Source organism: Grampus griseus (genome assembly GCF_964374135.1).
Source record: "Grampus griseus genome assembly, chromosome: 14".
In the NCBI taxonomy this organism is placed as follows: Eukaryota; Metazoa; Chordata; class Mammalia; order Artiodactyla; family Delphinidae; genus Grampus; species Grampus griseus.
Genome location: NC_139008.1, coordinates 87,063,209 through 87,086,897, shown reverse-complemented (window position 1 = coordinate 87,086,897; position 23,689 = coordinate 87,063,209). Strand labels below are relative to the sequence as shown.

General features: G+C 55.7%; 1 protein-coding gene across 1 annotated transcript in view; it reads left to right on the top strand.

Moving 5' to 3' along the window:
- TAF4 (TATA-box binding protein associated factor 4) overlaps window positions 1–23,689 on the top strand; it is a gene marked incomplete at its 5' end in the record, with an annotated part of 71,674 nt that overhangs the window by 32,180 nt on the left and 15,805 nt on the right. Inside the window, 13 exons of the mRNA XM_082671584.1 lie at window positions 8,900–9,066; window positions 10,302–10,421; window positions 12,463–12,582; window positions 13,753–13,875; window positions 15,798–15,887; window positions 16,393–16,638; window positions 18,218–18,365; window positions 18,818–18,932; window positions 20,913–21,082; window positions 21,371–21,501; window positions 22,321–22,446; window positions 22,893–22,949; window positions 23,379–23,498. Of these exons, the coding sequence (XP_082527710.1) occupies window positions 8,900–9,066; window positions 10,302–10,421; window positions 12,463–12,582; window positions 13,753–13,875; window positions 15,798–15,887; window positions 16,393–16,638; window positions 18,218–18,365; window positions 18,818–18,932; window positions 20,913–21,082; window positions 21,371–21,501; window positions 22,321–22,446; window positions 22,893–22,949; window positions 23,379–23,498 (1,733 nt within the window). The remainder of the gene's footprint in view (window positions 1–8,899; window positions 9,067–10,301; window positions 10,422–12,462; window positions 12,583–13,752; window positions 13,876–15,797; window positions 15,888–16,392; window positions 16,639–18,217; window positions 18,366–18,817; window positions 18,933–20,912; window positions 21,083–21,370; window positions 21,502–22,320; window positions 22,447–22,892; window positions 22,950–23,378; window positions 23,499–23,689) is intronic.

The window sequence follows — 23,689 nt, the reverse complement described above, 5'->3', positions numbered from 1 at the left end:
CTTTCTTCTTGTGGTTTCATTTAAGTGACAAAGTGACCCTAGAGCTAATTTAAAGAACTGTGGACACGTGTCTTCTCCTGAGAGGTCAGTGCCCTTAGGTCTATCTTCTTTTTTGTTCTTTTTTGGCCGCACTGCGTGGCGTGCAGGGTCTTAGTTCCCCAGCCAGGGATCAGATCTGTGCCCCCTGCAGTGGAAGTGTGGAGTCTTAACCACTGGACCGCCAGGGAAGTTCCCCCTTAGGTGTATCTTGACCGTCGTTTTTCATTTCTCAAGTGCATAACTGAGCATGCACACGTGACTTTTACACGAGCCAGCCACGTGTTGTTCTGCCGTTGTCTTAGTCACATCGCACGTCAAGGGCACGTGTCCCCACCAGTGCGTGGGTGGACTGCCTGTGGACACCATATGGGTACAGCAGAGTCGTGGCCACTTGGCCCCTGAAGGCGGGTGTCCCCAAACAGCAAGCCCGGGTCAGGGGACATGCGTCACGATGTTGACGCTGCCAGAAAGATCCTCGCAGGGGCGTGTGTGCCCTGTGCCCACCCTGTGCCGGGGCGGAGGGCAGAGATGACCCTGAGCCGCGTCTGCAGCGGGGTGAAGGTCGTCACCTGAAACCTGCCCCTCCTCGCTCATTAGTGAGGTTGAGCGTCTGCTGTTTGGCCCTTTGTGTTGCTTTTGGAAATTGCGAGATAGGCGTTTTCATGGTCAATTTTTAAAGTAGATAAGACAGTTGTGGTTACTGGCAACTTAGTCAAGTTTTAGGGCAAAATTTTGTGTTCAGAAATTATGCTCTAAGCCAGGTCCCTTAGAGAATTCCAGCCTGTACGGACATGCTTGACATGGGAAAGACCCCCTCCGTCCCCGACCCCCCACCTGCCACCCTGCCTTCGTTCTCATTCTCCAGCCTGCCCCGCGGGACAGTTCTGTGGGGTGTGTGCCCGTGTGCACACAGTAGCGAGGTTCTTAAACGCAGTGTCCGAGGAGCGCCAGAGGATGCCTTGCCTCACTTAAAACCGTTGCTCAGTTTCATCAAGACCGTGAAAGTCACCGTGTGAAGTGAAGAGAAGTTAAAAGTAACGTGCGGGGGCCTGAGCCTCCGGAGCGCGACCCCTGCACGCTCCAAAGGTGTTTGTGTGGGGGACGCTTTGTGTCCCCCCTCCCCTGGGGCCCCAGCCTGCGGCCCGCTCACTGGCCCTCCTGGCGCCGCTGCGTGCGCCGTCCCTGACGGTCTGGCCGGCTCCACACGCAGTTCACCTTGACGTGGCCGTGCCCCTGCCCCACAGAGCGCTGTTCTCCCCCCTGTCCAGCTCCCAGGTCAGTCCCTGGCCGCTGTAGGTCATCTGGTTTCTGCCCCTGGTCTTACTGGGCCATCCGTGCCTGGAGGCCGGGGCGTGTGCAGGGGGGCTGTGTTTGCCGGGTGCCCCAGGCAGATAGCAGGGTTCCTGCTACCGCGGGCTGGGACCTGAGCTCCTGTGGAAGTAGGGTTATAGGGATGCCCCTGTTTACCTTGCCCTCCTCCTCCCCCTTCCCTCCCTCAGCCAAGCTCACGTCACCTCTGGTTGCATCTCTACATAGCGAAGCATTTCCCGCCTCCAGTTTTCATTTTGAGAAATTTAAAACTTACAGAAAAGACTAATACAGTGAATACCTGCGTACTGTCCCTCTAGAGTCACCTGTTCCTGACGGTTTTATCAAAGCGATTTAAGCTGTCGCTGACACGGGGGTGAGCGGCTGTGCCTCTGGTGTGTATCGTTGGAGCCATTAGGTAAAGCATGTGACACGCAGCCACCGTGGGGAAGGATGTCTGCGGGTGGCTGTCGGCAGCTTCAGGTTATGGTCTGTAAGAGGGGTCCACTTCCCCTCTTACAGCGGGCGCTGCCTTAACAAACAAAACCCACACACAAGTTGTGTGGTACATGTAAACACATACATCAGTCATTTCTTAATCTTATCAAAGTATGTTAGTCATTTAAAGTTAATGTGTACTTAAAGAGAATTTAAGGAAGTAACGTTTGAGGGGTGTATTGCGGCCTGGAGCAGCCCTGGTGGGACAAGGGCCGGAACACCCCGTGGGGCTGGCATTGTGAACCCCTGTGGTTCTGTGCCCTGTCAGTCGCACTGAGCTTCCACTTAGCAGGTGCGGGAGGCCAGGGTGCTGGGTCCAGCCCTTCAGGGAGACCCAGCTGCAGGAGCAGGGTGCACGGAACCCTAGACCGTGGGGGGGAGGGGTCTGTGATGAGTGGGGGTTAGGAGGCAGCTGGGAGAGCGGAAGGTTCCAGGCAGAGGCCCTGTGTGCGAGCACGTGTGTGGTGGGGTCTGTGGCTAAATCTGGGTCAGTTCTGTACCATCTCGATTCCTGTAGCCTTCTAATCCATCTTTGGAACAGGAGGTGTTAGGCCTCCGACCGTGTACGTCTTCATCGATTTTTGGTTGCTCCAGGACCTTTGTGTTTCTACATGAATTTAGACTCGGCTTGCCTGTTTCCACGCACGAGGCTGCTGGGGTTTCGATGGCTCGCGTTGCGTCTGCAGGTTAGTTTGGGGAGCGCTGACACCTTGATGATTCTGAGTTTCCCGACCCATGAACAAGGTATGGTTAGCCTCTTTACCTGTTTGGGTCTTCCTCGATTTCCCTTGGCAGGGTCTCGTAGTCTTCAATGTACGGATTAAAAGTGCGCGATTTTACGACACATGAGGTGTGCAGGGAGCTGCAGACGCTGGACCTTGAATTGGGTCAGAAGCTTGTCTTCAGCTGAATATTCAGGAATGCAGGAATGTCAGTGCTCTTAGCACTTTGGGCTGCTCCGGCGGCTTTGGCTTCCAGCCTTCAGTTGCCCCCTGCAATGATGACAAAGAACACATCTGGCTTAGTGGGAAACCGGTTTTAGAAGCAATACGCCCTTGTGCGCCTACTGTTACAGCACAGATGCCCCTTGAAGAAGTAAGACCAGCCTTCGAGGGGGACAGAGCGCCAGGGTTGGGTCGACTTCTTCACACACCCGAGCTCATGTCATACTTGCAGGTGGGTCCTGCACCACTTCAGGGCCAAGAGTGAGAATTCTCGGGAATGATGGTGAGAATCCTGGGGCGTCCTGGGTGAGGCAGGTGGAGTGTCCCCGAAGTGTGGTGAGGTCGAGGCACTGCCCAGCTGCTCTTGAAGGACCAAAACCCTGGGGCTGGGGGGCTGGGGGGCTGGGGCCGGGTCCCACTCGTGAGCTGGCCACGAACCGGGCTCCCTCGTGGGCGGCACCAGGGCAGCACACAGGTTGGTGCGGTTGCCGTGCTCTGCCCTCCATGCCTAAGGCTTGTGAAGTTGAGGCCAGGATGCGGGAGCCCCGTGGGCACTCGTCTTAACCCCTCCCGCCCCCTCCCCCCCACGCTGGCCTTCCTGGAGTCACAGCTCTGCAGGTTTAAGCACTTTCTTTTAGGTGGTGTAAAAGGCAAACAGCCACAGGAGCAAAAGGAACAGTTAGGCCGTAATTTAAGTCAGCTTCCCCAGCGTCCGTGTTGGCGTCTTGCTGACTCTGCTTCCATTGGAGTAGTTGGGGGACCCCGTCCCATGGGGACCTGCTGGAGGGGCAGGCACCCTGGGCAGGGCTGAGGGAGGTGGTATGGCAGGAGGGCCACCGTCACGCTGGCCAGTGGCTGTTCTCCTGGACTGTTGGGTCTCAGGGATGCTCCATGAGGCCCAGGCTCCTCTCTCCGCTGCTGCGGCCTGGGGTCTGGACGGGACGGTCCTGGGAGCCCTCCCCCCAGCTCCCCTGTACGGTTAGGAAACGTGTCACGGCTCTCAGGAGTGAGCTCTCCAGCTGTGGGACACCACGCCACGCGCGGGTTCCTGTGTTCCCATCCGATTCTGGCTTCTTCAGGGTTCACGTCGGGGGTTGGGGGCAGTTCCGTTTTGCACATCTTGGTTGTGGAGGATCTGCCTTTCGTAGCGCACTCTCTGCGCCGTCCAGCAGGTGACGGTGCTGGGGACCCTTGTCGGGGTGGGAGGGGGGGCAGGGAGGGGTCTGGTCCGTCTGACCCGGCCGCTGTTCCCTGCTTGTGCCAGCGCAGCTGGGAGCCCCCCCCTCGCCCCCCTGAGCCCAGGTTGAAGGACGCGCGTGTGTGACGGACGAGCGTGTGTGACGGGGGTGAGGTCGAGGCCGGAGCCCCCGAAGGTCGTGCTGAAGAACATTTCCCCAGAAGCGATGTCTTGCAGGTGGACGTTCCCATGCGGGGCAGAAAATGCCTGTTTAATTTGTAGTGTAGCTCTGGCTGACCTACATCTTGGTTAAAAATACAGTGAAAAATGTTGGCATGAAAGGGGTCAGAAAAACCGTAACATTGGGTAAGAACACTCGAGTTGATGTTGAACTCTGGTGACTGAGGGAGGCTGGGATTCATTCAGTCCTTAAGGGTTGCTGGTTGTGCTTGGGCTGCGGTGGGGGACGCGGCCCCACCCTTGCGGAGCTCACTCTGCTCTGTGGCCGCGTCGGCGCCCGGCCTCCCAAACAGGCGGTGTTGTGCCTGTCTTATGTATGAGCACGCGGAGGCTCGGTCACAGCCAAGCAGCGTGGCCTTAACACGGCTGATGTGGGTTTGTGCTGCGCGTTGTAATTGAAGAACCTGAGCTCCCATGGTAACAAAAAATAGAAAATGCCTGTCTTCATCAATAAAGAAATCATAAATACATTCTGGATGAAATACCATGTAACCACTGAAAATTACGGTTCTGAAAAGAAATTACCAAGCCAGATATCAACAGAATTACCCCAATTTTCTTTATGGTTATCAAAACACATATGTTATACATGTGCACGTAGGACAGAGAGTGGAAGGAAATACACAGTCTAGTAGCCAAAGGAGATGGGGTTTCTGGATATTTCTGTCTTCCTTGTACATCTCCATGTTTCTCAGGTTTTCTCTCATGAACACTTACCTCTATACTAAGAAAGATGTTAAAATTATTTAAAAACGAAGCCCTGAATGGCTTTCTGGCTGCTTGAACTCGTCGTGTCGTTCTTGTTGCTCGTGCACGTTGGCCTGTTTTGTTTCCAGAGCGTCCTGAGTGGAGGGGTGAGGGGTGCAGGGAGGGGGACCTGGGCAGGGTCTGTGGCCCCTGGCCTCCCCTGAGGGCCTTCTGAAATGGAAGGCTGTGTTCAGTGTGACAAGTTTGACCTCCTCCCTGACGTAAGGCTGGGATGAACATGGCCCATGCATACAGCCCTCCTCTGGGTCGCTGTTCAAGCCAGACTGCCTGGGTGTGTGTGCTGGGGCCTCGGGGGCTCCTGGGGGCAGCGCCGTGCTGTGCGGGCCCGTGTCGGGGCTCCTGGGAAGTCACTTCCCTGCCGGCCTCGGTGGCCCGGTCCGTAAGGCCATTCCCTGAGTCGCTCCCAGAGCTGGCCTTGTGCCCGCGGAGGGGTGACGACAGGCGGCCTCCCGGCGTGGGTTGGGGCCGGGTGGGGCCCCGGGTGGTGTGCGTCCCAGGCCACCCATGCTGCCTGCTGCGAATGTGGGGGATTGCTCTTCCATGACCTTTTATCCAAGTCATTTAAGTTACATTTTGAGACAGAGTTGTGTTTCTTTGCCTCTGAATGGATACTGCATAGTTACCTGTTTGAGTTTACGAGATCCAGAGCGGTGATAGTGCCATTACTGCGGCGTGTTTGAGGCCAGCGCTGCTGTTTGGATTCCCCCCGGCGTCGCGTGCATGTCTGACTCCGCTTTTGTCAGAACCAGTGACTGTGCACGCGGTACCCAGGGAAGCTGACAGGTGTCCTGGGCGCAGCGCCTGCCACGCCTGCCCGCGGAGCCGCTGGCCAGACCAGCCCCGTGGCCCTCATGCCCAGAGGCTGTTGCTTTCCCGAGTCTGTAACCACTGGAGACTTTTCAGTGCTGCAGAGAGGTGTCGTCACTTCCAGGGTCCCACGGTCACTTCTTGGGGGACTTCTGCTTCCATCGCCAGCTTGCTTTCTCAGAGGCTCATCACACATCCCTAGTGTCCATTTTCCTAGACTTTGGTGTCCAAAAGACCACCATCACTTCATAGCCATATTAATCCCGTTGCTTTTCATGAGTATTATTTAAACATTCCTTTATATTTCTGCAGACATCATTTTTCAAGCAAACGAGCATTCGATAATCAAAGTGTAGGCGTCAGCTGCCCCATTAGCAAGTTTGAAATTGGGGTGTCCAGCCGTGGGAGCTGCAGGGGCCTGCTCGGCTGCCCTGCCCCCTAGGATCCCTGCGAGGGAGGAGCAGGGGTCTCTGGACGGGCGTCTGAGTGGGCCGGTGAGTGAATGGCTGGGTGTTCACCGAGAGCCCTCTTTTGGGGGCCCCAGCACAGGCATGGGCCAGGGTGGGCAGCTGCGCAACACCCGCCACAGTGGCCCAGCCCTGACCTCTTTGGCCCCTTGAGCCTCGCCCTGGCCCACCACACCTGTCCCGGGCGTGGTGCCCACTTCTTAGGGCACGGGCATAGTCAGTCCTGGCTGTCGGCCTGCCAGGCCTTGCTCTCCTCAGTGCTTTAACGAGTTTCCAGGTTTCAGAAGAGTGAGTTATTTGCAGCAGCTGTTGTTTTTTTTTTTTAGCATGGCTTATTTTATTTTTTTAGTTTTAGTTTTTTAATTTTTATTTTATATTGGAGTATAGTTGATTTACAATGTTGTGTTAGTTTCAGGTGTACAGCAGGGTGATTCAGTTATACATAGACATATATTCATTCTTTTTCAGATTGTTTTCCCATATAGGTTACCATAGAATATGGAGTAGAGTTCCCTGTGCTATACAGTAGTCCTTATTGATTATCTATTTTATATATAGAAGCGTGTATATGTTAATCCTAACCTCCTAAATTATCCCCCCCAACCTTTCCCTTTTGGTAACAATAAGTTTGTTTTGTAAGTCTGTGAGTCTGTTTCTGTTTTGTAAATAAGTTCATTTGTATCATTGTTTTAGATTCCACATATAAGTGATATCATATGATATTTGTTTTTCTCTGACTGACTTCACTTAGTATGATTATCTCCAGGTCCATCCATGTTGCTGCAAATGGCATTATTTCATTCTTTTTTATGGCTGAGTAATATTCCGTTGTATATATGTACCACATCTTCTTTATCCATTCATCTGTCCATGGACACTTAGGTGGTTTCCATGTTCTGGCTATTGTGAATAGTGCTGCTGTGAATGTAGGGATGTGTGTATCTTTTCGAAGTATGGTTTTCTCAGGGTACACACCGAGTAGTGGGGTTGCTGGGTCACATGGTAGTTCTATTTTTAGTTTTTTAAGGAACCTCCATACTGTTCTCCATAGTGGCTGTATCAGTTTACATTCCCACCAGCAGTGCAGGAGGGTTCCCTTTTCTCCACACCCTCTCCAGAATTTATTGTTTGTCGACTTTCTGCTGATGGCCATTCTAACCGGTGTGAGGTGACACCTCATTGTAGTTTTGATTTGCATTTCTTTAATAATTAGTGATGTTGAGCATCTTTTCATGTACCTCTTGGCCATCTGTATATGTCTTCTTTGGAGAAATGTCTGTTTAGGTCTTCTGCCCATTTTTTGACTGGGTTGTTCGTTTTTTTGATATTGAGCAGCATGAGCTGTTTGTATATTTCGGAGATTAATCCCGTGTCAGTCGCATTGCTTGCAAATATTTTCTCCTGTACTGTGGGTTGCCTTTTTGTTTTGTTTATGGTTTCCTTTGCTGCAGCATGGCGTATTTTAAAAGGGATGTTTTGGAGGGAAGGTCTCATGATGGGCATACACGTGGTTCTTTTGGATCAAGAGTAGCAGATGTGACCCCAGGGAGAGGCCTCTTATTTCCTGATGTCACGATGGGTGTCGAAGGAGCCGGGACCCAGCAGCTTCAGAGACTTCTCAGACTTGTGAGTTGGATCGAACTCCTGTTTGGTTCAGCAGGGGAAAGCCTGATGTCACTTGTGAAGCTGGCAGGAGGTTCTCGGACCTGATTTTCAGCTGCCTCATGGGAGGACGCAGGGGCTGCCCAGGCAGCAGGCTCCTTGGTCGACACCCCCTTGCCCGGCTGTGTTGCTCTTCAGTGGGGTGCCTCGTGCAGGGCCCTGTGCTGAGGCCTTGCTTTGGGAAGAGTACGGTGTTTATGGCGTTTTTAGGTCTCCCCTTGCAGCTCCATCACTAATCCGTCATGGGAAATCGAGTGTGAAAGTTGTGTTGCTGTTTCTAGTGGAATCTAGGATATAATTGGTTGCCGGTTTTTGAAGCTGGAATTAACGCCAAACCTGCCCGCTAGGGTTGGGCTTCCAGTGACGTAGCTGAAGCACCGTGAAGTGCGAGCGGTCCTCCGTGTCTCTGCGTCTCTGTGGTGGGCGCCTCAGGTCGTCGTGGGCACAGAACTGCCCCCCCCCGCAAGAGTGGTCCTGTTCTGGAAAGAGTGTCAGGGCCTCACAGGACTGCAGGCAGGGAGCCCTGGGCATGTGGGCTGTGGGGCGCAGCCTCCCAGGGCCCAGCCCAGCCCGTGGGGACGGGGACGGGGGTGGGGGTGTGGACACCTGCTCCAGGGCAGGGTTCGGGTCTGAGGCTCCAGCCACGACCTCCCGCCAGACACCTGCTGCCTTGTGAACTTGGCCACGCTGGGCAGCCCGTGTTGGGAGCACACGAGGCCCTCGGCTTCCGGGCCTCCTGACCTGCAGGCCAGCGCAGGGGCAGACGGCGGCGTGAGCAGCTCGGCTGCCTGGCCCACTGTTGCTGTTTGAATCCAGGAAAAAACTCCTTTTACGTTTTTGTAGTGCTGCGGACCCTCTTTCTCGCAGGTGTGTATAGAGTTCTGCGACTGTGTTTGACAGCTTCTCCTTTTGCCTCCTCTGAGCTGCCGGGCTCCCCCATGGAGTCCGGCCCTGGGGCGTGTTTCCCGATGCCAGCTCTCCTCCCCCAGGTATGGTCCTCGTGCGGAGCGAGAACGGGCAGCTGTTAATGATTCCTCAGCAGGCCCTGGCCCAGATGCAGGCCCAGGCCCACGCCCAGGCCCAGCCTCAGACCGCCATGGCGCCCCGCCCGGCCACGCCCACAAGTGCCCCTCCCGTGCAGATCTCCACCGTGCAGGTGAGTGCGAGCCAGCGCTGGGCCTGGCGGGGGGTGGGGTGGGGGGCGGGGTGGGGCGGGGCAGGGGGTGTGGCATGGCCCACATGCGGCGGGAGGAGCTTGGGGTCTGCCGCCTGGACCCCGCCTGGGCCCTCCCCTTCTCTCCTGTGACGCCACCTTCCCGGGCCTCAGTTTCCTCCTGTGCAACGTGGAGATCCCGCCGGTGCTGCTCTTGTAGGGCTGTCACGGGGACCAGTTAGGACAGTGGAGCAGAGGGAATGCTGAGCAAGTGTCAGCCGTGGCTACCAGGGAGGCGTGGAAGAGCTTTGCAGGATTGTGTTAAGCAGTACTCCCCTCTCCCCCGCAGACATTGAAGCCTTTAGGGGCTACTGCCTGCCCTGACCCCTGAGGCTGTGGCCCCCTGGGGTTGTGGAGGGAGGATGGGTTGGATGCTTGAAGCCCAGTGCCTGGGACTCGCCCCTCCCCCCAGGGTTCTGCCGCTCAGTCTCCATTTGGGTCCATGCCCGCACATCACCTCCCTACTCCCTACTCTGTCTCTGATGCCTTTCTGTCTCGTGCTGCCGTTCTGCTGTTCTGAGCCAGTTGGCTGGTTAGAGACTAACATGGAGACGAAGAAGATCTGGAAAACTCTATTCTCCTTTGATTTCAGCCGCATTCCTCTGGAGTTGAGACCCCTGTGCTGTAGACTGGGGACTCACAAAGGGCCCTCCCCTGACTGAAAATCCAGAGCAGCCCAGAGCAGTGTTCAGGGTCTGTCGAGGTCTGTCCAGTAAGACACAGATGTGGGATATTTCACTTCATGTACCCTAACTATGTAGGACAGTTCACTGTAAGTGTCTCGTTTACTTCCTTTTCTGCAGCACAGTGACCAGTCTTTAGGCCCAGGGAACACATGCCTCTTACTGTAGTGCCTTTGTTACTTTTTTGGCGCTTGTGGCCAAGAATACAAGAAACCCACACAAGTATTGATTTCCCAGGTTATATGCGTTCCTTAAAGACCAGGTCGGAGACTTTATTAAGGAGCGTATTACAGTTATGCGATGGAGGTTCCGATCATGCACTTTTACTTGTTAAGGAAAGTTTAGACTTGGGGTGGCTTCCCTGAGGCTGGTGATCGACCTGGGGGCCCTTGAGCGCGCTGGCTCTGCACTGAAGGATGGAGTGTTGGGCGCGCCAGGTGCTGGGGACTACTTTCACTTGTCTCTCCTCCTAGGCGACTCCTCCTTGTTTTTCAGGCACCTGGGACCCCCATTATTGCACGGCAGGTGACCCCAACGACCATAATCAAGCAAGTGTCTCAGGCCCAGACGACGGTACAGCCCAGCACCGCACTGCAGCGCTCTCCCGGGGTTCAGGTGAGGCTGGGGCTCCGTGGTGCCCAGGACGCAGGGCTCAGGCCTCGCGAGTTTGGGTGCTGGATGCTAAGTTTTGGAGTTTGGGGAACACAGCGTAGATCAGTTGCTTTTCTTTAAAGTCGCATAGAGTTTAACACCAGCAACATTCTTAAAAGCTTCCCACTGTGCCGGAAGTGCAATTGAAAACGTTGCCTTAGTAACTGCATCTGTGAAGCAGAGAAGATCTACAGCGCGCGGGGTGGGGGGGGTAGAGAGAGAGAGAGAGAGAGAGAGACAGAGTGTGTGTGTGTGTGTGTGCGTGCGCGCGCGCGCGTGTTGCTCGCGAACTGTTCCTGCACCGAGGAGGATGTGTCCTCACTGTGTATGTGCGTTCATGCGTGCGATTCTCACAACACCCCTCCCTGATGGGCGCGGACACGTGCGGTGTGAGAGGCTCCGGACCCCTGTCCCGGTGTGGCCTCGGCCCGGCCTCCCTGCAGCCGCACCTCGTCCAGTGCTCTCTCCACTCACCCTGGTCTTGTCCTCCTTTGCCTTTTGGCGTCTGCAGCCCCGACATTGCTTTTCAGAACAGCTGAAGGAGCAGTTGGGTCCCAAGTAACTGAACGCAGTGGTCTCCCGCAACAGGAGCTGCCCAGGCAACGGCGCTTCCTGAGACGGGGTCTTCTGGCCCGAGTTCAGTCTGATTGGCGCATCTGAACTTCAGTTATAGTGAAAGGAACCTTTTCTGAGAAGGTAGTGAAGCTCATGGTCAGCTTTTGCATGAGATTTAGTAGAAAATAAGTTTATCGACATAGGTTCCCACAATCTCAGAATCATCCAGGTGAAACGTGTATTCATCTGACCAGTAGAAGCAAGCGTGAGGAATAAAGTTTGATGTAAAGGAAAACTCCCAAGAATGGAAGTGCCCTGGCTGTTTCTGGGTGTCCCGAAGCAGCTCTGCTCTTCCCCTTTTGCTGCCCAAAGGTGGCTGTTGGTCAGTTCTTTTACGTTTCTCCTCTGAAGTTTTTTATTTGCCATTTTGTAGTTACAAAAGTAATACATGCTTAACGTTACAAGTAAAATACCCAGATAATAAAGGAAGAGCCCATCATCTCTTTCAACTCCTCCCGTGAAACCAGTGTCCACAGCCTGGGGGTGCAGACAGCTGCCCGCCCACCCCCTGCCGTAGCGGCCGTGCCGTCTGAGTCCCTTGCCAGGCCTGGGGCCTGGTTGCTTAGAAGAGCCGCAGGCGAGTCATGCTTGGGGTTACACTGCCCCCTATCTTCCGAAGTCGTAAGAGAGTAACGTTTAAAAAGTTGGAGAAGGCTCCATTTTTTAAATTGGAAAAGTGCTAATTAAAAAAAAACAGTAAATATTTGCATCCTGATTGGTCACGCAGACTAGAAGTCTCGGGAATTTGACCGAGCACAGTTGTTGTTTGATGTCTAGCTGTTTGTTGGCTTAAATATATTCGTTTAGCAAAGCAGCCCCTCCCTCCCAACACCAACTACATCGAGTCCCCGCCTGCTCTGAGCACCCCCTTTCCAGGATGTTTCTGGATGTGACTCGCTTTGGGGGAGCAAAGAAAGGTTGGTCTGGCAGCGGTGGGGGAGCCCGGGACCCCGACGAGTCCTGGTGCCGCCCCCCGCATGGGGGGCGGCCTGCCCGTGTGCATGTGACGTCCTGGCTTCCTTGTCACCAGCTGCCTGCACAAGCCAGGTGACGGGCTTTTCAGTTGGTTTCTCTGTTTGTTCTTTTCAGTTCTGAGACGGGATCTGGTTTGGTTATTAAAAGATCATTTGTTTTGGTCACCATGTGACTTCTAGGATCGACTTCTGACAACCAGGTTCTTCCCGGCCATTGGCTTCGTTTCTGTCAGTTTTTGCTGCAAAATACTGCTTCCTCGGTGCTCAGGAAGGTGGCCCTCGGGGACACGGTCTGCCGCGGGGCTGGTGTGGTCCCTTGAGGCCGCATGTCCCGTGGGGTCCCGCCTGCTACAGGGAGTCTCACGAAGGCCGTCTCCCCGCAGCCTCTATCTACCTTGTGTTTTGGCTTCTCGTAGCCTCAGCTTGTTCTGGGTGGCGCTGCCCAGACACCCTCACTTGGGACGGCGACAGCTGTTCAGACGGGGACACCTCAGCGAACGGTCCCGGGGGCCACCACCACCTCCACAGCCGCCACGGTGAGTGCCGCCTCTCGGCTGCGATTTGGGGCCGTATGTGTGGTTCGTGCTGCCTCAGAGCGCCAGCCGGCCCAGGGGAGCCACTGCCGCGGACGTGGGGATGCGTTGGGGTCTCCACGGCTCCATATGAGTGGGTCTGAGGGCAGTGGTCTCTGCAGGGCCGCAGGAAGGGTCCACCACCCTACACGAGGCTTTTGGGCTGTGGGGGACGTCTGTGGGATGGAGCCGGACCAGGTGTGTTCAGAGGGGTGACACGGGGGCCGGGCTGCACGACGGTTGCGGCCTGTAGAGCGGCAGCGTTGCCCCCTTAACACTTATCTCTAGCAGTTGTCCTGCACCCGTGTGAATCTTTAAACCAGTGGGATCGTGCTTCATTTATGACTTACGTTGTTCACGTTTCTTTGCTGAGTATTTTTCATCATCTTTAGTATCTGTGCCATAATTCAGTTTCTTCTCTTGTGCACTTAGGTAGGGATCAGTTTTTCTTTATGGTAAGCAGTATCAAGGTGAATGTCTTATAGGTCATCTTTTTTACATTTATTGGTTATTAGTTACATTTCTAAAAGTAGAATTGCTGGGCTGAGTGAGCTGTAAACTTGGGTCTGGACCTTCAGAGCACATGTCCTGGTTTATACTCCCATCATCAGGCCGTGAGAGTTACTGCATTTTCCTCAAAGAAGTTTAAGAAAAGAAATACACATTTCTTTTTTTTTTTTAAATAAATCTATTTATTTATTTTTGGTTGCGTTGGGGCTTCGTTGCTGCGCACGGGCTCTCTCTAGTTGCGTCGAGCGGGGGCTACTCTTCGTTGCGGTGCGTGGGCTTCTTACTGTGGTAGCTTCTCTTGTCGCGGAGCACGGGCTCCAGGCACGCGGGCTTCAGTAGCTGCAGCACGTGGGCTCGGTAGTTGTGGCTCGCAGACTCTAGAGCACAGGCTCAGTAGTTGTGGCGCACGGGGCTTCGTTGCTCTGTGGCATGTGGGGTCTTCCCGGCCCTGGGCTCGGCTCGAACCCGTGTCCCCTGCGTTGGCAGGTGGATTCTTAACCACTGCGCCACCGGGAAGCCCAGAAACATACATTTCTTATATGATACCCATGTCTTAGTTAAAAGCTGTGATGAAAATCTGCCTTTTAAGAGTTTTTTGCTTACATCTTTTTAACTTCTATCCAGGAAACTATGGAGAATGTGAAGAAATGTAAAAATTTTTTATCTACGCTAATAAAACTGGCTTCATCTGGTAAACAGTCTACAGAGACAGCCGCTAACGTGAAAGAACTGGTACAGAATCTGCTGGTAAGAGCTCCGTACGCCGGCCCCTCTGCCTTAGAGCGCTGTACTTGGCCATGGGGGTGGGGTGTGGCCGGAGTCTGGGCCCCTCTGCCCACCACCCTGCCATCCGCTCGCCAGCCCGGCTTCTCGGAGCCTCACAGCGTGTTGGCCGCAGGGGAGCGATGTAAACTCACCAGATGGAGGGTGTTCAAAGGCCCTCGCTCGCTCCTCCACCTGCTCTGCCTTTTTCACGGAGGATTTTTTTTTTTTTAAATATTTATCTATTTGGTTGCACGGGGTCTTAGCTGCTCACAGGCTCACAGGCTCCCTAGTTGCCGCAGGTGGGCTCCCCAGTTGTGGCGTGGGAACTCTTAGTTGTGGCATGCATGTGGGATCTAGTTCCCCGACCAGGGATCTAACCTGGGCCCCCTGCGTTGGGAGCACGGAGTCTTATCCACTGTGCCACCAGGGAAGTCCCTTTCATGGAGGATTTTAAGTGATACAGAAGCGGAAAGCAGAGTGACAGCCCTTCTGGGCCACCTGCGGGCTTCGTCGGTCATGAGTTCTTATATGACTTTGCATCTGCTGCGCCCCCGTTGCCACCCACAGCCCCTCCCCAGTCTCATAAATATTTTAGCACGGATGCCTGGACATAACCTGTGAACACAGGATCCCTCGCAGCCCCCAGGTGCCCAGAGGCTGAGTCCAGTGTTGCCTGCAGGGCTCGGTCAGAGTCGGTCAGGTCCACCTGTGGCAGCTGCCTCTGTTGTTGCTGGTAACCTGGGGGTCCCCTCCTTCCTGCTGTTTTCCTTTCCTCTCGGTTTCTCTATGCAAGGAAACCTGGTGGCTCAGCAGACGGGCTGTTGGACTTTTCTGTCCTGCTGGTGGGTTCGTCGGCTCAGACCCTCCGCTCGCAGCCTCACTTCCGTGCCGAGGCTTGGGCTGGAGGGGAGCCACCCTCAGGGGCTGGCTCTGTGCCGCCTCTGCAGACCATGTGGGTTTGGGGCCAGAAAGGAATGAAGTCCCGCTCTCACAAGGAAAAATGATCGCTTCAGATGCTCCTTAAATCTTTTCAGGAAACCCAGAGATTGAAAAATAATCTCACCTCCTGCGACGAACAAGAACTCCCAGCTTTTTGTTTGTTTTAATTATAACAATTTTACCTTCTAATGAAAATTTCTAATTAAATAAACGCCATTCCCTTTTTTCCCACGGTCCTTTGTCTGTGGTCCCTCCCCGGCGCTGGAAGCGTGTGCTCGTCTCGTCGACCCTCCCCATCCATCCCCCCACCCCCGGATGAGCCCAGTGCCGTCCCCGTTGTGCTGCGCCCTTATCAGGGCACCAGGACCCCCGTTCCGCCCTTGTTACAGGACCTCTTTGCAGCCCTGGCCACTCCCACCTTGAACTGGGCCCAGTCAGCCACGGGCTTGGCCCCCCAGCCCCCACACCTGGCTCGCTTTGGTTTCCAGAGCGGGGTCTGGGCCGTCTCGTCTGGGCGCTCGCTTCTCCCCGCCGGTGCCCCAGCTGCTCTGGGGTCTCGGCGTAGGTGTGGTCTCTCTGGGTAAGGGTGTCCCTGGTCTGCGGTACCTTCCAACTTGGTCATGAGGGTACTTTTAGGCTAGTCTGTCGCCTGGCAAAATGCCTGATGTGCTGTGGGTTAGGTGCCGCGTAGATGTCCCGTGGGAGCTGGCGTAGGGAAGTCGTGGGGTGGGCCAGTGAGCCCCGATGGGGTGGGGCACAGGGAGGGCCGGGGGCCTCACCCACGCCCGGGAACCCGTGTCAGCTGAGCATGTGGCCCCCGGGCCCTCCCGCACCTTCATCCAGTGCAGGACCTGGCGTGAGGAACAGCCAGTCCTAAAACGCGAGACCAGAGAAATGCTGCATAAAGATATGCATGTGCGCGTTAGTATTCGTGGAGGAATTTCAATGTGAATTTTATTTTTAAGGACGGAAAAATCGAAGCAGAAGATTTCACTAGTAGGTTATACCGAGAACTTAATTCTTCACCTCAACCTTACCTTGTGCCTTTCCTGAAGGTAATTTGAAGCCGCCTGCGAGCACCCAGCGTCGGGTGGAGGGGCGGGCGCGTCCCGGGGACGGGTGGGCTTGCACGGGTGTCACCGGTGCGTTTGCAGGTTTCAAGCCCCCTGAGACAGAAGGTTAAGTTTTCTCTTTCGAGGCTTCTCTGTAAGTTACGAGACCCCCGCCACTGAGGCCACAATGTTGTGTCACCACCGGGGACTGCGAGGGGCCCTCTCCCCGCAGACGGGGGCCCCGCGCCGCTGGGACGAGGGTGTCGCTCAGATGCCTCGGCTGCCTTGACGCGCTTAACTGCATTTCAGAAGTGGCGCTTCTGCTTTGTTTTTTAAACAAATTGCAGCCAGTTGTCACTGAGGGTAACCCTGCTCAGCGGCAGTCGGGGGACAGTGGTTTGGGATGCCGGCACCCGGCGTCCCGGGGCGTCTCCTTAAGGCCCCAGACCGACGCTGTTTGGCCGAGGACGTGTTCTCAGGGTCGTGTGTTTTCTGTCTTTCCGCCCAGAGGAGCTTGCCCGCCTTGAGACAGCTGACCCCCGACTCTGCGGCCTTCATCCAGCAGAGTCAGCAGCAGCCGCCACCGGCCTCGCAGGCCACCACCGCGCTCACGGCTGTGGTGCTCAGCGGCTCGGTGCAGCGCACGGCCGGGAAGACGGCGGCCACCGTGACCAGCGCCCTCCAGCCCCCTGTCATCAGCCTCGCGCAGCCCACGCCGGTGGGCGTCGGCAAGCAGGGGCAGCCCACGCCGCTGGTATGGAGGCCAGAGCCTCGCCCTGCTCCCCCGCACGTGCCCGGCCGCCCGCGGCTCAGAGAGACTGTCAGGGAGGACCTGGGGCGGGATCTGAAATAGTGAGGTGTCAGCCAGGGGCCGAGGCCCTGCAGCTTCGAAATTTATTTCTCAGTAAAACGAAATAAGCCTACTGACTTTTGCCCTTTGGCACGTCCGTTGTCTGTGCTGTTTCGGGCGTCCCTGGTTTAAATGGACACAGTGTGTTTGTAGTGGATCTTTTAGCTGGACGTTATCTTTGATTAGGAGCAATGGCCCAAATACACGAAGCTGGCGCTAAGTGCTTGGCGCTGGACACGTCAGGTTTCATGGTCTAGGACCGAGCTCTGCAGCCGTCGTTTGGGGCTCGGAGATCCTCGGGAGGCACGGCTGCTGACGGTGGATTTATCTGTGGTTGGGATCCAGGGTTCTGGTCGTGTAGCTATAGAAAAGGGTGTCTGCTGGGGAGAGTTCAGGACTGAACGTGCTCCTGCCTCCTGCAGGCAGACGGGGTTCACCCAGTAAGAGTTCAGGACTGAGCGCGCTCCTGCAGGCACACGGGGTTCGCCCAGTGTAGAAAGGCACTTGCTATTCTTTTTTTAACATTTCAAAGGGATTTTGTTCCTATACAGACGGTTAAAAAAAATTAAAACAACGCAGGTCCTCACGTCACTTTCGTAGGTTGTGGAGTATATCTTACGATAATGCTCGAGTGATAACCAGGCGGGCAATCAGAGTCATGAAGGTGGTGGTCTCTCACCTGCTCAAGTTAAAATCTGCATTTGTTCTTGCCTTGATTGGTGGTGAGGAAGACAGGCTCCCGTGGGAGGTGGAGCCGTGTGTGTGTGTGTGTGTGTGTGTGTGTGTGTGCGCGCGCGCGCGCTTCGGGCCAAAGTGCAGGTGTGAGATCAGGGCTCGCTCGCATGCCCCTCACTGGAGGGGTGGAGCTCTGCCGCGCCCTTGCAGAGTCGGGCACCACCGGTCCATCACCTGCTTCCCTTGAAGGCCGTAGAGACGTGAAACCTGGAGGCTCTTCCCTGAGTTTGTGGCAAAACTTGGCCTGAACCTCCTGCAGGCAGTCGTGTGTCTGCTCGTTCTGGACAGTGTGAATTTTCATAGGTTTTGTTGCAGAAATAGCTCGGCCCTGGGCACCACCCATCCCTCCGCGAGTGCGCTGTAACGTTAAGAGTGTGCCCACCAGGCGACCTTCGTAAAGTTCAGCAGCTGGATTCTGATCCAGCCCTAGAGGCTCTGGAAGGGATCTGAGGGGGCGCCCCGGCACCTGTGCTCACATCTGGGGAGAAGTCGTCTGTTCCACACTGGTTCGCAAGCTCAGCAAACACTGTCCTCCAGGCGCTGGCCTCAGGGCCCCATGTGTGGCTTCCGAGCAGTTAATCTGCCCCCAGGAGCTTGCAGCCTGATGCAGTGCCCCCGGCTGACCCTCCTGGTCCTCCCGGAAGGCTGCCCACCCCCCGCCCTGGGCAGGGAACAGGTGTGGGAGCCCCCTCTGCGGTGGGGGCGGGGGTGGGATGTGAGCTCACGTGCCCCGTGGGCTCTGCTCCAGGTGATCCAGCCGCCGCCCAAGCCTGGAGCGCTGATCCGGCCGCCGCAGGTGACGCTGACACAGACGCCCATGGTGGCGCTCCGGCAGCCCCACAACCGCATCGTGCTCACCACGCCCCAGCAGATCCAGCTGAACCAGCTGCAGCCAGGTGAGGGCCGGCGGCCGGGCCGCTCTCCCCAGGGCCCTGTCTCCCTGTTTTTTTAATTGTGGTGAAACTCATGTAACACAGACTTGGCCATTTTAGTCACGTGAACAGGTGTACAATTCAGTGGCGTTAGTACATTCACAGGGTTGTACGGGCATCGCCCCGTCAGTACGATTTTTACAATTACACATTCAGGACTGGGTTCTTAACGAGTAGTCGTTCCTACATTCCAAAGAGTTTGATGAGCTACAGGAAGGCAAATGCGTGAGAGATGCTGCTTATGCTTTTACTCTAATCTAGAGTTAGTAACGCAACGTTTCTGACGTTTTAGGAAGCCTCCTTGTGGTGGGCTGGGAGTAGTGGCCCTCCGTGCAGCCCGCCTAGCACTGGGGACGGCAGTGTCTCCATCTCCGAGTCTGTGCGCGGGGGGCATACCCTCGTCTCTTGTTTTGCAGTCCCTGTGGTGAAACCTGCCGTGTTACCTGGAACCAAAGCTCTTTCTACTGTCTCAGCACAAGCAGCTGCTGCACAGAAAAACAAGCTCAAGGAGCCCGGGGGAGGCTCGTTTAGGTAAGGAATGAGCCCTGGCTCAGGAGGCGCCCGGAGGGAAGGGCCTCGCCCGGTGGCCGTTGGTGCTTTGAGGCTGCGTTCATTCCCTACACACGCACACACACACACACACGCACGCACACACGCGCACACACACACACACACGCACGTGCGCGCGCTCGCTGTGTGCGTGTTTTCCCACAGAGCGGCTCAGGGACGTTTGCCGCAGACACAGGGCGGGATGGCAGAGCAGCTGACTTTCCGCGCGGACCAGTGGGAGATTCGTGTCTGTGATACGATGGCTCGGTCTTCTGAGTGCATCACAGTCATAACAGAGGACGCTTCTGTGTCCTCCTTTCAACCTCAGAACCTTCAGAGATGCTGTGCTTTGGGCTCTTGACGAGCAGCTGGTCTGAGCACCGCCATAGGAGGGGCTACAGTGGCTACTTTGGTTCGGATCCAGCAGTAGCAAAGTGCGTGTGTCGGGGGACCTGGGTGGTCCTTCCCTTCCCTTCCCAGAAGCTTCGTCCCTCAAGCTGTTAGGGAGCAGGGCAGGTGTTGGCAGTGCTGGAGCCGTGGTGGCCTGAGCCTGGGTCGGCTTCCAGGCAGGGCAAGGAGATGGGTGGCTGGCACAGTCTGGCACGGAGGGTGGGGGCCCACAGGGGTGGGGAGGACATCCACGAGGGAGAGGGTGGGTGGCGGAGATGGGAAGATGCGTCCACCTGCAGGTGTGAGGGAGTTAGAAATACAGAGAGGAGCAAACGAGGCGAGCCCGGTGGGGTCGGGTCGGGTCGGACGTCCGGCTGTGAATACTCTGGAAAAGCTGTGGCTGGAGCCACCCGCTCTGCCACTGGAGGGGCCTGGGATTGGTGACACCATGATGGCAGCAGCACACCCAGCGCCCAGGTCTCGTCTAAAACTGCTTCCGCCGCGGTGACCAGGGTGCCTTAGGGGGGTGCTGATTCCAGGCCGGAGTCGCGAGGGTGCAGGACGAGTTAGTGCACTTTGTTTGGTCAGAGAGCAGTGCTCAAGCGTCAGAGTTCCCAGAAGCCCCCAAGTGGCCCCCTCCTGCCAGCTGTGTCTGTAGTGACATTGTACCTGTGGGTAAGACAGGAACCCGAGCCCCTAGAAACGAGTCAGTGGGTGGTTTAGGGGAACGGGATTTGCACAGTCTCAGACCACCTCCCCTGAGGTCCTCGTAACTACACAGGGAGGGAGGGGCGCCCCGACGCAGGGAAGCGGGCAGGGCCCCCCTGCGCGGGAGCTCCGTGTGCAGGGTGAGCAAGGCCCCTGACTCGTGTGAAATTCCTGCCAAAGGTGCATTGCCCGCGGCTCGTCACAAAGGGACGTCCGTCAGAGGGAAAACGAGGACACGCTGCAGAACAGCTGGCCTGGGACCTTCCAGGTGTCAGGGGCACGAGAGTCAGGGAGGGGCTGCAGAGACGTGGCAGCAAAACGCAGCTCATGGTTCTGAGCTGGACCCTTTGCTGTGGGAGCCGCTATAGGGACCGTTAGCCAAAGCTGGGGGTCTGGGCGTGGCTGGTGGCCCGGTTTCAAAGGCCATCCCCCCAGTTCCGTAGGGGTGCCTCTGTCCACAGGGAGCCACACTGCCGTGTCCGGGGGGTTGGGGGTTGGGTGTCAGGTCGGCCGCTCACCCTCAAGTGGTTCACGGACTTTCCTTTGTACTGTTCTTCCAGCTTTTCTGAGAGGTTGTGATCGTATTAAAAATAATGCTGTGAGATCATTTAAAAAGGGTTTCACAGAACAAACTCCTTGAAGCAGTGAGTAGGTGCTGTGCTCTCTGTGAACTTGGCATTGACATCTGTGTGCAGAGACTCCCACTCTGCCGTACCTTGGGGTGGGTCTTCCTTTAAAAGAACAGATTCGCTCGCAGATGACCGCCTTTGTGCTCAGGTGACAGCAGCGCGGGAGAGCCGCCCCTCTGCCCGCCGAGTTGGCGGCCCTTCGTTCGTTAGACCCACCTCCTCTTCTTTCCTGAAGGGACGACGATGACATCAATGACGTAGCGTCGATGGCCGGCGTGAACCTGTCGGAAGAAAGTGCGAGAATATTGGCTACGAACTCTGAGTTAGTGGGCACCCTGACGCGGTCCTGCAAAGACGAGACCTTCCTCCTCCCGGCGCCTCTGCAAAGAAGAATATTGGAAATAGGTATGGCCCTGGGCGTCCGGCCTCCACCAGTGGGCCTGGTGTGGACCACGGCTGCGGTGCTCAGCACGGAGCTGTCCTGGGCTTGGGGGGACACCCCTTGTCCCTTGTCACCTGTTTTGCCAGCGTTGTGCTTTCCGTGGGGTTGGCGGTGACGTTCTCAGGTAGTTGGAGCAGGTGTAGACCACCCCCGACCCTCAGGTTGCACAAAGTGGTAACGGGGGGATAAGGGAAAAACAGTGAAGGAAAGAAAAGAACTTCAGTGATTGTAAAATACCGCCTGTTCCCCAGGTAAGAAACACGGCATAACAGAGTTACACCCAGACGTGGTGAGTTACGTGTCACACGCCACGCAACAGAGGCTGCAGAACCTTGTAGAAAAGATATCAGAAACGGCTCAGCAAAAGAACTTCTCTTATAAGGTAACCCGCCGTTTCCTGGAGGGGATGCCCTGGCGGCGCTCCCGGGTCTGGTGCTGCCTGGAGGGCACAGGGGAAGCGGCAGAGTGTTGAGCTCGTTTTGACTTTTCCCCAGAACGAGATTTTGGGAAGATGCCACTTCTTTCAGTCCCGTGGTGCTCCGGGCGCTACCCACTGGGCTGTGGAAGGAGGGTGTGGAGGATCTGACCTCCGGTTAGGGAGCCAGCCTTCTGGGTCCGGGCTGGTGGCATCTTCAGCTCTGGAGAAGGTGGAGCCCCCCGCCCGTTTCCACGCGGGGGGCTCCCAGCAGCTGCGGCCCGAGCTGTCCCTGCAGACCCGAGGGGCTCTGGCTCACCCGCGCTCCCGTGACTCAGAGTGGTGCCCTGTCGTGTGCTGTGGAGGCCCGGCCTCTCACAGCAGGTTCCAGGCAGAATCCGCCTTCCTCTTCAGTCACGCAAACCCTCTTTCAGGGGCACCGTGGAGCGGCCAGGCACTGCCCGAGCAGCGTTTGAAGTACAAGCCTGTAGCCACTTGGCTTTAAAAATACTTTTTACGCTATTAGAAAAAAATTTAAAATGTAACTTAGAAGAGTCAAATGATACCAAAGCGTATAAAATGGAAAGTTGCCTGCGAGCCCCCGGATGACTTACCTGAGGCGGCGTGTGCACGTCCAGAGCACTTCAGAAGCAGAGTCTTGGAGACGAGAGGGGCTTGGGTCTGCGCGCCGCCTGGGGAGTGGGCCGAGGGGGGCGGGAAGCGGTGTGCGGACTGTCCGGCTGGGTTCCCAAGTTCGTGACAAACAGTCGTTTCACTTTTTTCTAGGATGATGACAGATACGAGCAGGCAAGTGATGTCCGGGCTCAGCTCAAATTTTTTGAACAGCTTGATCAAATTGAGAAACAGAGAAAGGACGAACAGGAGAGAGAGATCTTGATGCGGGCAGCAAAGGCAAGTGCTCGTGCTGCACGCAGTTTTCCCCTGTCCACCCTGGGCGCTCGCGGACACCCTTGGGGTTTCGAGGAGCCGGAACAGGGTTTGGCGCTGGCCTCGATGACACGTGCGCGGGGTTAGGAGCGCAGCCGGGGCGGGAAGCCTCCAGACCTCAGCAGGTCGCCCAGCACGTGGGGCGGGTCCCTTAACTGGGCCCGGAGCCCTGCGGGCTGCCCTGGCCCACCGTCCTCACGTCACATTGGACCATGGCGTGGTTCTTACATCCAAATGGTATTGATTTTCATGATGATAAATTTTCATCCGTTGGCTGTAAACGTTTAAAAATTTAATGCGTTCTGTCACGTGACTTAGATGTCATCATGTCACGTATAAGATGACATGTTTGTCGGGTGATGAACGTTTAGGTCACAACTTATCTTTCTTTTTTACCTGTTTGAAAATAGTCTCGGTCCAGACAAGAAGATCCAGAGCAGTTAAGGTTGAAACAGAAGGCAAAGGAGGTAAGCGTTTCCAGTCCAAGAGTCTACACTGCACACTTGAAAATACGTTTGTGTTCAACCTCAGCACCTAACGAGAGAGAGAGAGGCTGAGAAGGCGATGGTATCTCTGCACAATAGGCCTTCCCGTAGCGATTTATGGTGTTTGCAAAAGTGTTTTCCTGTGCTTTTAAACTTCACGGTCATTTCTCATGTGGTGCAGTCCAGTCTCTGTACTCTCACAATTTGCTCAGATCTGAGCTTTTTAAGGTGAGCATCTATTGCTTCACTGTTTTTCTGATTGCACAATATGCTTGCTGTTTAAAAAAAAACAGTCAAATGAAATTTTCATTTAGGAAAGTTTAGAAAACCCTTTGGTGTCTATGTATTACTTTTGTAGTAATAAAAAAAGTGCGTGAAATGACAGTCCCTGTTTTCCTTTTCAAAACAAAGATGCAGCAACAAGAACTGGCACAGATGAGGCAGCGAGATGCCAACCTCACAGCACTGGCTGCCATCGGGCCCAGGAAAAAGAGGAAAGTGGACTCTCCGGCACCGGGATCGGGAGTAGAGGTACCGCACGGATGCAGGGACGGGGGCTGGAAGGGCCTCGGGGCATCTGCGTCCCGCTCGCCTCTTCAGGGAGTCAGGCACGCCGAGAACGGGCTGTCGTTCGCGCACATGTTGTCTCACCGCCCTTGGAGTACTTGTTTTCTCGGTACATTCGATACTTTATATTCAAATCAACCTATTTGTGGATATCA